The sequence below is a fragment of the Girardinichthys multiradiatus genome, chromosome 24 (genome assembly GCF_021462225.1).
Source record: "Girardinichthys multiradiatus isolate DD_20200921_A chromosome 24, DD_fGirMul_XY1, whole genome shotgun sequence".
Lineage (NCBI taxonomy): Eukaryota > Metazoa > Chordata > Actinopteri > Cyprinodontiformes > Goodeidae > Girardinichthys > Girardinichthys multiradiatus.
In genome coordinates, this window is record NC_061816.1 from 16,356,283 (window position 1) to 16,369,572 (window position 13,290).

Consider the following 13,290-nt stretch of genomic DNA (forward strand, 5'->3'; position numbering starts at 1 on the left):
TGCTGTGGATGACCGTGATGGCACTCACATGTATTCGCGGTGCGCCGAATGCACAGCTGCTGCGTTGCTGTAGCGCCACAGCACGATGACAGAGGACAGCACATCCAGCGTGGCGTCGAACTGTAGAGTGAAAACAAAAACCATTTAGCATGCTCTTCACGACATTCCCATACTTCAGTTCTTAGATGTGTTGGAGCGGAGGCTTTACATTAGACTTACAGCAAATCCAAAAGCAGAGGCACTGTGGCGCATAATGGACACAGCTGGAAGAGAACACACAGAACAAGACGTATTCATATTTATACATTTATTAACTGGACTTTATCTAAATTAAAATATTTGCTTGCTGTTTCTCAAAATAAAGAATAATTGAGCACATCTGGTGGAAAACAGATCAGCTGTACTTTCCATTAACAGCAAGCCAGCCAGATGAGACAAGAAACTGAAATCATTTTGGTTTTCAGAAATAAATCAGACAGAAAGGAGGAATCCTCCTCTTCAAGTTATTTTTAGAAAAACTCACAGGGGGCCTGCAACCTGCATCAGCGTTGCATTCAGAAACACAACCCAGAGAGGTGTCGGTTTCTCTGCTTCCCTTCTAGCTGCTCACATCATTTCCTTTTCTTCTGTTTGCTTTTTCTCTTTCCCTCCAGCAGCTCAAGCTCCCTAATCCTCTCTTATTGTTTCATCTACATTCTGTCGCTCTCTCCAGGATAAAGGCACAATCTATCGCTCCTGCTTCCAATGGCGAAGATCAAAACGAAAACAGTAACCGAGCCTGCCCTGCATACAAATCAGTGAGTGGAGTCTTTTTATGACACTTGAAGTATGTGGAGCGAAATTCTGAAAATTTCATCCTCATCTAATTTGAAAACAGTACAATCTCTAAACAGAACTGCTCGTCGTTTATGTGGCAGATTAAGCCAGAACACCTGACTTTGTGCACACAATCTACGTTAAATAAGCAGGGAGGAGATGCTGCTCAGCGGCTTGAAACTGACAGCTGATAAAATGAAAGCAAATAAGGGCAGGCGGCCTGTGAAGTAACGATGCACACAAGGCGATCTTATCATCTACAACCCCAAATGTACACAGTGACTCAGGTTACTCTGACTTATTCTTGTTTGGGGGTAAAGCAATGCTTACTTTGACCTGGAGGACACCATTGGCACAGTCAGTCACGGTAGAGGAAGCATCATGGTTTGGAGCTGTAATTTGTTGCTAAAGGTACGGCATAATTTCACCACCTTTTGGGGCCACTGAATGGGACAATTCAGTGTGAAATCTTGGATGAGCACCTTCTTTCTTGGCCAAAACACAGAAGGCAGGGGATAGGGTCCATCCATTTAATGACCCAGAATAATGACCCAAATCTCATCGCAATAGCAAAAGCAGTAATGCAAGGAAGTTTCTTAATCATACTCAACATGCTCTATTATTTAGAAGAAACCTGTACCTTCTGTAACCTTTATGGGGAAGCCCAAGGCATAGATGTTTCTTGGAACTGGTGACCTCTTTTACACATATCCCGTAGGCATTCGAGCCCAATCCTCTTTACAGAAACTCTCTAAATCCTGCAGGTTTCTTAGAAGCTGCACGGTGATATGTTTCAGCTCCCTTTCTCTAAACCATTTAAATCATCACTGGCAAACTGTGTCATGTACGGGTCAGTCATCTACAGCCAGGGACAGCAAAATTTAATCCAGTGACCGCTGTACAAAATTACCAATGGTGTTCTAGGTGATTGTGGTCCCAGCTGCCTTCACCTTTCTCATAATCATCCTGGCACCAAGAGCAAAAATCTTTCATCGACATTAGTTGCCTGTTTTATTTCTTCCATTTGTAAATAATGGATCCAACAGCTTTGGGTATTGTAGTCCACCCCAGCCTTGAGCAGATCTCCTGCCTTCTGCCTGATGGAGGTGGAGATTTTAATTTCACTCAAAGACATGCCAGGAAATTTGTAACTCCATGGTCATGTATTTTTCTTGGTTTTTGGTTTCTTTGTCTCTCTACCTTAAAATGAAACCATTATAAAAATAGACTGATAAGCAAACTAACAAAATCAGCAGGGGGTTGAAATAAATATTTCACCCACTGTAACAAAGAAAGATAAGTCTCTCTTCCCTCCCCACTTCATCTTCCTCTCACTCCTTTATTGGGAAGAAAAAAAGGACATTTTGTATAAATATCGCTGCTGCAGCTCTGTAGTCGTCAAAGCTGAACCCAGTGATGGCTAATTGGCTCCCGGGGAAGCTGGGTGGGTGTCGGAGGGGAGGTAGCTCACACAGTCTCTCCTGTTCGCTTCTTCGTTGCTGCTTGTCTCATCAGACAAGAGAGGAAGGACACCAGAACATACTCTGAACTGTCTGGTGTTACTGGCTGTTTCTGCAGCTGATTTGCATTTTACTGAAGCACTTTTTTTCACTAGTATCTTTACATTTGGCACCCTGATGCAGTCTATCTCTGCCCTTTTTATTTAACAAAACAGAAGCTGTTGTTCAGCTGAAACAAACAGCAACTGGTTTTGTTTATTTCGGTGCTGTCATACACCGGTCTCAAACAGTCCTGCCATGTCTCAATCTGAGGATGTGCAGACAGTATGTTAGGTGTGAGCAACATTGCTGCTGCACCCGCCCGTCTGTTAGAACATCTCACAACGCATTTTGTCATGTTTGATTAGCACTAATGGTTTTCAGAGCCACCTTCACCGTGTAGAGGGGCCGCAGAGTAGCAGCAGGTGCTGAGGAGTGGACTGAAACCCCTCAACGCTCTGACAGGGCAGTAAAACCAACCTCTGACTTGGGATTTAAAAGGTTCCTCGTAGCTCCGGGACCTTTTCACACACATCAATGTGATCTGAAAAAAGTGCATTCATTTGTATTCAACCTCCTTTACCCTGATACCTCTCGACAAAAACCAGAGCAAATGATTTATTCTCCAAGGCCGTCTCAGAACAGCGGTGTTTATAGTAAGATTTAGAAAAGTACGGATGGACTCTGTTTACTAATGAGGTGATTTCTGAAGGCAGTTAGTCGCACAGGATTTTTTTTAGGTGTATCGATGGGTGGATGCAAATGCACACCATATTTATCACATCTGTATGTGTAAACATTCTGATAAACATCTTTTGGTTTAATTCTGAATGTTTTTCTACATTGTGTTACTTTATCACTTAAAACCACTTAAAAGTAAGGAAACTAACTGAATAATCACGTACAGCACCTTGAAGAAGTGAATATTTTATGGGCTGTTGAACAACCAATCTTCATATCTAACTATTATTGTCATATTTTTCCTTTTTAATCTGTGTAGTATTCAACTAGGAGTTCTCAAGACCCGATAGCTCTAAGCAAAGGGTCATTATGTAATATGAGGTGTTTGTATGAAGTATCTATCTTTATTTATTTACCTACAGGTCCTTCTCAAAATATTAGCATATTGTGATAAAGTTCATTATTTTCCATAATGTCATGATGAAAATTTAACATTAATATATTTTAGATTCATTGCACACTAACTGAAATATTTCAGGTCTTTTATTGTCTTAATACGGATGATTTTGGCATACAGCTCATGAAAACCCAAAATTCCTATCTCACAAAATTAGCATATTTCATCCGACCAATAAAAGAAAAATGTTTTTAATACAAAAAACGTCAACCTTCAAATAATCATGTAGAGTTATGCACACAATACTTGGTCGGGAATCCTTTGGCAGAAAGGACTGCTTCAATGCGGCGTGGCATGGAGGCAATCAGCCTGTGGCACTGCTGAGGTCTTATGGAGGCCCAGGATGCTTCGATAGCGGCCTTTAGCTCATCCAGAGTGTTGGGTCTTGAGTCTCTCAACGTTCTCTTCACAATATCCCACAGATTCTCTATGGGGTTCATGTCAGGAGAGTTGGCAAGCCAATTGAGCACAGTGATACCATGGTCAGTAAACCATTTACCAGTGGTTTTGGCACTGTGAGCAGGTGCCAGGTCGTGCTGAAAAATGAAATCTTCATCTCCATAAAGCTTTTCAGCAGATGGAAGCATGAAGTGCTCCAAAATCTCCTGATATCTAGCTGCATTGACCCTGCCCTTGATAAAACACAGTGGACCAACACCAGCAGCTGACACGGCACCCCAGACCATCACTGACTGTGGGTACTTGACACTGGACTTCTGGCATTTTGGCATTTCCTTCTCCCCAGTCTTCCTCCAGACTCTGGCACCTTGATTTCCGAATGACATGCAGAATTTGCTTTCATCCGAAAAAAGTACTTTGGACCACTGAGCAACAGTCCAGTGCTGCTTGTCTGTAGCCCAGGTCAGGCGCTTCTGCCGCTGTTTCTGGTTCAAAAGTGGCTTGACCTGGGGAATGTGGCACCTGTAGCCCATTTCCTGCACACGCCTGTGCACGGTGGCTCTGGATGTTTCTACTCCAGACTCAGTCCACTGCTTCCGCAGGTCCCCCAAGGTCTAGAATCGGCCCTTCTCCACAATCTTTCTCAGAGTCCGGTCACCTCTTCTCGTTGTGCAGCGTTTTCTGCCACACTTTTTCCTTCCCACAGACTTCCCACTGAGGTGCCTTGATACAGCACTCTGGGAACAGCCTATTCGTTCAGAAATATCTTTCTGTGTCTTACCCTCTTGCTTGAGGGTGTCAATAGTGGCCTTCTAGACAGCAGTCAGGTCGGCAGTCTTACCCATGATTGGGATTTTGAGTGATGAACCAGGCTGGGAGTTTTAAAGGCCTCAGGAATCTTTTGCAGGTGTTTAGAGTTAACTCGTTGATTCAGATGATTAGGTTCATAGCTCGTTTAGAGACCCTTTTAATTATATGCTAATTTTGTGAGATAGGAATTTTGGGTTTTCATGAGCTGTATGCCAAAATCATCCGTATTAAGACAATAAAAGACCTGAAATATTTCAGTTAGTGTGCAATGAATCTAAAATATATAAATGTTAAATTTTCATCATGACATTATGGAAAATAATGAACTTTATCACAATATGCTAATATTTTGAGAAGGACCTGTATATTTTAATAATAGGATGTTATGGTTAGTTAAGGTGCGGCTCTCTCTGTGGGAGAGAATCACTCCTTTAGCAAATGGACTTATAACTTTGGAGGTTGTTTACCTGCAAACTAGACTAAATAGACTCAAGGAAACGAAAGAAGTGACTTCTTTATAATTACAAAATAAACACTAGAATACTGCTCCTAGTTTTCAAAGAACCCTCAGTGTCCTTAGACTTTGTATTTACTCTTGGGGTACACAAGCAAAATAAAGTTCTCCTTAACAAAAAAATTATAATAACTTATATGTATTTTTTTGGCAAAAAAAATAAATGTAAAACGACGATCATGTTTTTGGTGTAAAATAGTAGTAGTATTATGGTTCCTATAATCTATAAGTAGCATTTACCTACAGATGATAAAAATATTTTATGAAGTTGAGCTTTAGAGTGTATAAGATAGGAATCAAAATAAATACTTAAATTAAACCAGCTGATGATGTGTATAAACATTTCTCGCTAACAGGATAGCATGACATGCCTCAGGCTAAACAGAATAAAGGACCTTCAGTAAACCAAACACAGCTCTATGATAGCTGTCCTTCATCATGCAGACGTGACAACAGAAGAATCAGCAGCCTGTTTCCTACCTGCAGGAATCATATTCATATTGAACTAAAGCTCGCCGAGCGCCTCTCTGATATTCAATAAACTCTGGCTTGTGTCTGGAGGCAGTGGTAATTTTAACGACAGTTCAACAGAGTTTTAATGAGCAGTTATGCAACTGCTGCAGTGAACTGTTTACTAACACCGTCCATGACACAAAGAGCAGGCCTCCAATTACAACAACTGAGCTATAAGAAGTCTAATTTATGCTGCTGTATAATGTGTTTATTAACTAAAATACAAAACATATTCATATTAGCTTATAGCACACATGCAACATTTCAATAATAAAAACTTAAGGTGTAAAATTGAGATTTTTCAGGTAAAATAAACAACTGAACACTTTTAGTAATTAAAAGTACTAGATGTAGAACTCCTAAAACTGACTCCAGTCTTGTTTTTTAGAGCTTTGCTGTAGTGTTCATTCAACCTGAACCTTTTCACATTTGGTCAACCACTAACATCAGTGTATTTCAGGGACATTTAAAACTACAGACACAAAATAATTGTAAGGTAAAATTGTTTTGCACATTTGTTTTAACAAATGGTGCACATTTGTATTTACTTAATTCCGATACCCCTAAATAAAAGTACAAATATATATCCTCAAAAATCAGCTAATTATTAAATACAGTCAAACTGTTTTTAATATTGGAAAAGGTTATTGAAAGTTTAAATTATAGTTGAGCTTTGCAACAATATCCCAAGTTTAAAAATATCACACAGCAATCCATCATCTGAAAACTGAAAGAGTATGCAGGACCGCATACCTACCAAGACATGGCCATCCACCTAAACTCACAGACCAGGCAAGAACATTAAACAGAGGAGCAACCAAAAGGCTCATGGTAACTCTGGAGCAGCTGCAGAGATCCACAGCTCAGGTGGGAATTCTGTTGACAGGGCTACTATGTTTACAAGCTGTGCAGGGGAAACAGCAAACGTGCAAGAAGGTGCTCTGGTCAGATGACAGGAAAACCTAACTTTCTGAGTTACATGCAAAATGCTTTATGTGACAGAATATGTAGAAACATATTAGTGGCAGCATCATGCTGTGGGCATGCTTTTCTTAAACACGCACAGGGAATTTAGTCACAGAGAAGATGAATGGGGAAAAATACAAGGCATTCCAGGAAGAAAAACCTGTTGGAGGCAGTATAGGCAAAGACCTCAATCATACAGCAGGGATTGTTTAGATCACAGCATACAGTGGGGAGAACAGGTATTTGATACACTGCTGATTTTGCATGGGAGCAGAAAGTCCGTACTGTCCAGCGACAGCCCCGAAACCTGAAGGATCTGGAAAAGATCTGTATGGAGGAGTGGACACAATCCCTGCTGCATTCTGTGCAAACCCCGTCAAGAACTACGGGAAACGTCTGATATCTGCGATTGCAAACAAAGGTTTCTGTACCAAATATTAAGCTTTGTTTTTCTGATGTATCAAATACTTATGTCATGCAATAAAATTCTAATTAATTACTTCAAATTCACATAACGTGATTTTCTGGATTTTGTTTTTTAGATTCCATCGCTCACAGTTGAAGAGTACCTACGATAAAAATTAAAGACTTCTACATGCTTTCCAAGTGGGGAAACCTGCAAAATCAGCTCTGTATCAAATACTTGGTCTCCCCAATGTATTAACTGATTAAATGGCCCAGTCAAAGTCCAGACGTAGACACAATTAGGGATACGAGACAACTTTTGAAAGCTGGTGTTCACAGATACCCTCCATCTAATCTGGGGTTCACCTTAAGATTGGCCAACAATCCTAAACATCCAACCAGAGCTCAAATAGAGTGGCTTAGACCAAAGCTTTGGAGCAATTTTACAAAGAAGAACGGGCACAACTAGAGACATAATGTACTGTCTGGTCTACTAAGATAGTTCTAAAAATTATTGACTCGGGGGCTGAATACAAATTCACGTTTCACTCTCAAATTTTTATATTTCAAAAATGTGTATCCTATATCTTCTGCTACTTTCAGTGGGTCTATGACACAATGTGGAAAACTACAAGGGGGATCTTACAGCAATGAGTTCTACAACTAAATACCTCTGTGTCAATGCTGGCACAAGAAACAAAATCAACAAACTACATTTGTAAACTGTTGAGATGCCTAAAATGAATTATTAAACCACTGAAGCTTCTTTGTTTGTTTTCACGTTTTATTCTTTGGCCCTAAATCAAAGAAGACAACTGTGTGAGTAATGACGGAGTAATTCCTGCTACTGCGTTGTCCTCATTCATCACCTCGTCATCTCGTTTCTGCACCTAATCTGGAAGCAGTGACATGTTTCATTTATGAGGAGAGAAGCTGATGTGTGACAAGCAAAGAGTCCCGCTGCCAGGCTAATGAAAGCACCGAATACATAAGGAGAGAGAGAGCTGGTGTGTATGAGGGCAAATAAAAACATAAGAGTGATCCTTCTTGACAGGAAGCTCCTATTTGCTCATCTACAGGCCACTCTAGAGGTAATCAACAACACTGTAGCAAAGCGGGAGCTCTTTTCAGGCACTAATCTGCATCTAATGCAGAAGAGGATGAAAAAGCATCAGGTGAACATTAGCCTGTGGTGGGAGATCTTAGAGATTAAAATGCAGAGCGATCTATTATTCTTAGAAAACAACAATCATCTTCTCAAGCAGACTCTGACTCTTTGCAAATGTTTACTACAGATGAAAATTAAATTCGGCAGAGTGGAAGAAACAAGATGCTTGCATTTTGAGTTGTCATTTGGCTTTAAGAACTCCTGTTTGATCAAGCTGCTGGATCTTCTATTGTTCAGCAGGGTGTGACAGTAATCAATAAACCAGTCCTCCAACTGGAGGGCCAAACAGCCAGCCCTCAAAAAGCCTCCGGATTAGGTGTAGATGTCAGCAAACACTAGAAATCCAAACATGCATTTCTGCAAAGTAAATAAAACAATTTAAAAGAGCTGTAACTCACTGAAAGCAGCAATAGCCAGGATTATGGTGGCCACGATGGACACCCAGGACACCCAGATAGCTTTCTTGCGGTAGCTCTGTGCTTCTTGAGGCTTCAGGCGCATACTGCTCTCCAGAAGACCTACACACACAGTCACAATCAAATGTTTCTGACTTAAAACTAATGTTACACTGTAGGAAAACTGATTTTCAAGGTTCACAGACTAACTTTGTCTCCCAAACAAATAAATTCATAATTTCTTCGCTTCTTACTTACTGTATCCCTCTCTTTTCACATTTTTCTGGTGGTTAGTTTGTAGAAAAACTTAATTTCCTTATGAAACAGTGTTGTTTATGGCTGTTTTAGGAAGAAACGATCTCCCATTAGAATGACTGCACTAAAATAGGAATAAAGCAAACCCTTGTAAGGAATCGATATGAGTTCTTCCTGTTGAAAGGTAGTAGTTTCTTTCCAGTCGCCCATGCTGTCTCTGAATGCAGGACTAAAGCAGCACAAATACTGAATGCAGACCACAGGCTTCATAATTAGTTGTACTAATTTAATATAGTACAGTCTCCTGAATCTGACTGCTCGGTTGTTTTAAAATGAGGTGAAATAACTGAACCCATTTGGCTTTTAGAGACCTGGATCTGAATTTCATGTCACTTTCTTCTGTGTTATATCTAAGAAGCCTAAAACCTCTCCATTTTAAGATGATTCTTTACATTACAGTGTAAATGGACCAGAAGTACATATCTTTATGGATGGCCGAAAGTGCCACAATTAAATAAATTATTTATTTAGCTGTTTATAAAGTTAGCCAGAAAAGTTTAAACCTGTCAATAATTTCATGAAGATATAATTAAATAACTAGATGAGAAATTCATTAATTAAGAATTTGAAATCCCCATATGTTAAGGGCAAATGTAATTATTTCAATATTTATTAAATGATTTCAGGGTTCCTGTGCTAATTTTCACAGCATCACTGTGACTTTTGTTTTAAAATAAATAAATACATGATGTGGAGAAAATAATAAAATAATTTTAAGGTAAATATTTTTACAAATAGTATATTCATTTGGCAACAAATTTAATTATTATTATTTATGCACAGTTTTCAATGTTATTTAATACGGAGACATTTTAGCAAGATTGATTTACTGAATTAGGGGCACTTCTGGCCCCATGACTTTTCATGCCAGCTCAGTTCATAATATTGATATAATTTATAATATTTATATTTTGAAATGTATATTATCGTATTTGGACCTAGAAAAGGTTCCCTCAAGGTTTATGTAAAGTTTAATGACGAAAAATATAAAACAGAATAGGACAATTTTAAATGTTGTGTTATAACCCAAATCCCACGTGTAAACAGACTTCCCAGTAAAACAGCTTTTATTAAAACAACCGAGAGCATAATATCCCCCTAATGAATATATCTGACACCACCCACCTCGATCCTCTATGCTCTCTGTTATCGTCATCTCCTGATCCATCTTGAAACCCTTTCCCTGACTTTCAGCGCTGTGGTCCGTCTGCTCGCACTGGCCGTTCACCTCCGTGGGGTCCGCACCAACAGCCGGCTCCGGGACGGCGGTGGAGTCTGGCGGGGATGGGTCTGTCATCTTCTCGGCTGTGGGTCCAGTGAGGTACTCCAAGAATGTCACACCTGGGAGAGAGAAGCAGCCTTTCCAACGAGCACAGACCAGCAGACAGAGTGGGGCGGAGGGAGATCCCTGTCCAGTTGCGACTTCAGTTGCGCCAAATTACGCACTGTACGAGAGACAACGCCGGAAATGGAGTAGATATGGCCTTCAAAACAAACTACGGTCGCAAAATTTGGTTTCATTGCACATTTTCGACAATTGTATTTCTGTTTGGCTTACTTGCGTTGACATTAAGATTTAAAAACAAAACAGATTAACAATTGGTGTTATAATATAAATAATGAGGAAAACGTTATTCTATTAAGAACGCCTGCAACACATAAATTAAATACTCTGCTATGTAGTGAAATTTTAAATAAAGAAATGGGTAATTAGAAGAAGGTATTAATAGTATTCTGTTACGTAGTGTGTATACAATAAATAAATAAAATTATTAGTAACAGTTGTAGTAGAAATAAAATCTACAGTTATTATTAGAAATAAAAGATACAAATAAAGACAAAGAAACATAAATGTGATTCCTGCACCTAAAGCCATGCAAGCAGCAAATGTAATTCAAAATGTCTTAATTGTTGCAGTCATATTCAGTAAATTAGAATATGCTTTCAATGAGGCTCGTTTGTCAGATTAAAGGTACCTTTTGAAAAGAAGAACTTTTAAGCAGGTATTAAGCATAGTTTTTTAAACCCCACATTACTGTATTAAACATGTTTTTTATTGGTCTGATGTAATATTTTAATTTTAAATGTTGTTTCCATTAGGTGTAAGTGGAAAAATCATCATTAACAGAAATGAAGGCTTGAAAGCATCAGTCTGTGCGTACTAACCAATATAATGTTTTTCACTATGTGAACGGAAATACTGAAATAATGAAGCTTATGCTGTATGTGAGCGTGTTTCTATAAGGATATTTCTTTTTCATTTTATATATGGTGTTTAAAGATATAACGGTTATTATAGAATGAGCTAATGAAGTCTACCCTAACCACTAATCCTAAACTATCCTACGTAGAATGGTAAATGGTAAATGGACTGAACTTATATAGCACTTTTCCAGTCATACAGACCGCTCAAATCGCTTTACACTAGAGCCACATTCACCCAATCGCACTCACACATTCATACACCGATACACAGATCGGTAGGCAACTTGAGATTAAGTGCCTTGCCCAGGGGCACATCGACATATGGCAGGAGAAAGCTAAAATCGAACCCACAACCTTCTGATTGCAAGACGACTACTCTTCCTACTGAGCCTTAATCAAACTATAAGACGTTTATCTTTCAGAAACCAATGAATAAATTGATCAAACTATTATTTCCAAAATAGCCTTCATGCTGAAACTTAGCTTTATGTTGAAGGAGTTGAGCGGAAATTGTAGTTCTACATGTAGACAAACCTGACAGAAGATGTTGAACGCGGTGTGGACACACGGCAGAAAAATAAAAACTCGCGGCAGAGTGGCAGCTTTGTGAAGCGGTCACACCTGCTCTCTAATTACCAACCCTGGCGGAGTCCACGAGACCCACGCGCCACGCGCTGGTGTCGCACGAAACTCCCGCAGCTGCTTACAACGGCGGTCGCGCGCTCCTCATCAGAGAGGAAAACATCTGTCTCGTGAGGTTTGAGCGCGCGGGTACGGCGCATTGATGGAGTCGCTGTACAGCTGTCAGACGCACTGCAAACCTATCAACAAACATAGATGAAAAGATCATTTATGGCGTAAAAACAATATGATCATGTAGCTGGAACGTTTTCTTTGTGATCCGAGAATAGTAATAAGATTCCTGAAAGCTTTGAATACAGAATCACATGACAAGCATGTTTAATAATTGATTTTCTGCCCATATTCGGATATGGTCTTTAATGTGCAAATATAGGCTTACATTTTGAAAACGTGATGTAGCTTAATTCCATTGTATTTCAACGTCTTGTACTAATAAAAGAACTGCACCTTTATTTGGATGAAGTCCTAAGCTGTATCGCCTCTTAAGATATAAACCAGTATTTACATTCACGTATTTATCCTGCACAAAGTGAATTTTCTGCATGTCAGAGCATAAACATTATATATAAAAAGCAAATGTATTCTACAGTTTAATTTTTTGTTGTTGTTGATGCATTTCAGTGACATTAAGCTGCAAAGTTGGAAACCAATAAGTCTAGAAAGACTCCACCATGATTCTGTTCTAGCGCTGCTGATTGTCTTTGTGTTTGGCTCCCTCTAGTGGACTATCAGAGTATCGCAGAAGAGTTCAAAGAAAGTCAACTTACACGTGAAATTGTGCAATATTTGCGGTTCACAGTACACATTTTATTGTTTACACTAAATAAAGCTGCAAAGAACATCATTTTTTCAGCTGTTCCCTAAGCGGTCAACTTAAGACCAGAATCATTTATGGTGTTAATTATTCAACAAGGTAGACATTTACCAAGTAGAGCGGAGTAAAATAAATATCACTAAGGCTCTCTGACAGAGTTTTTTCGAGATATCATGATTTGTTCGAGGAAAAAAGAAAAGATTCCAATTATTTCTTTAACTGTTATCACAAATAATGAATGGTGCCAGCTGGGCAGCTTTCAATGGTCCTCAGAGGAAATCTTGGTATCAGTTATTTGCAAATCCGAATAAATTGACTGTTCTATTTATCCCTGAACTTGAAGCAAGAAATAACAGAAAAGCCAAACTAAATCATGGTCCAGTTTCTAAGTCTGAAAGCCTGTGGGATTTGCTAACTGCTTTGCTAAGGGGCCACACTAGCCAGTGTTAGCAGTACAAGCTAGTACCTGTGTATTTCTCTGAATTGGTTGCAACAATTTTGCTAAATGAGGTTGTACAGCACTCTGTGTCTGAAAGATTTAATGAGATAAAAAGTATAAATGAACATATGTCACAATTAATATCTGCCATAGTCACTAAGTTTTAAATGCAACACAGTTATGACAACTACCTATCTTTTCTAATTTTCTTATTTATGGAAAGGGTTGGCCTTATTCTACAAAATTTGTTTT

General features: G+C 39.1%; 1 protein-coding gene across 2 annotated transcripts in view; it reads right to left on the minus strand.

Annotated features, from left to right (window-relative positions):
• Window positions 1-12,734, minus strand: part of LOC124861578 (transmembrane protein 163-like) — a 42,615-nt gene extending 29,881 nt beyond the window's left edge. The window contains exons 1-5 of one of the 2 annotated variants that reach the window (XM_047355415.1): window positions 11,784-12,734; window positions 10,064-10,383; window positions 8,627-8,746; window positions 220-263; window positions 29-120 (exon numbers count right to left, since the gene is read on the minus strand). In XM_047355415.1, the coding sequence (XP_047211371.1) occupies window positions 29-120; window positions 220-263; window positions 8,627-8,746; window positions 10,064-10,235 (428 nt within the window). In that variant the 5' untranslated portion in view covers window positions 10,236-10,383; window positions 11,784-12,734. Of the gene's footprint in view, window positions 1-28; window positions 121-219; window positions 264-8,626; window positions 8,747-10,063; window positions 10,384-11,677 lie in introns of both variants that reach the window. The other variant, XM_047355416.1, reaches the window with a different exon arrangement.
• Window positions 12,735-13,290: the final 556 nt, after the last annotated feature.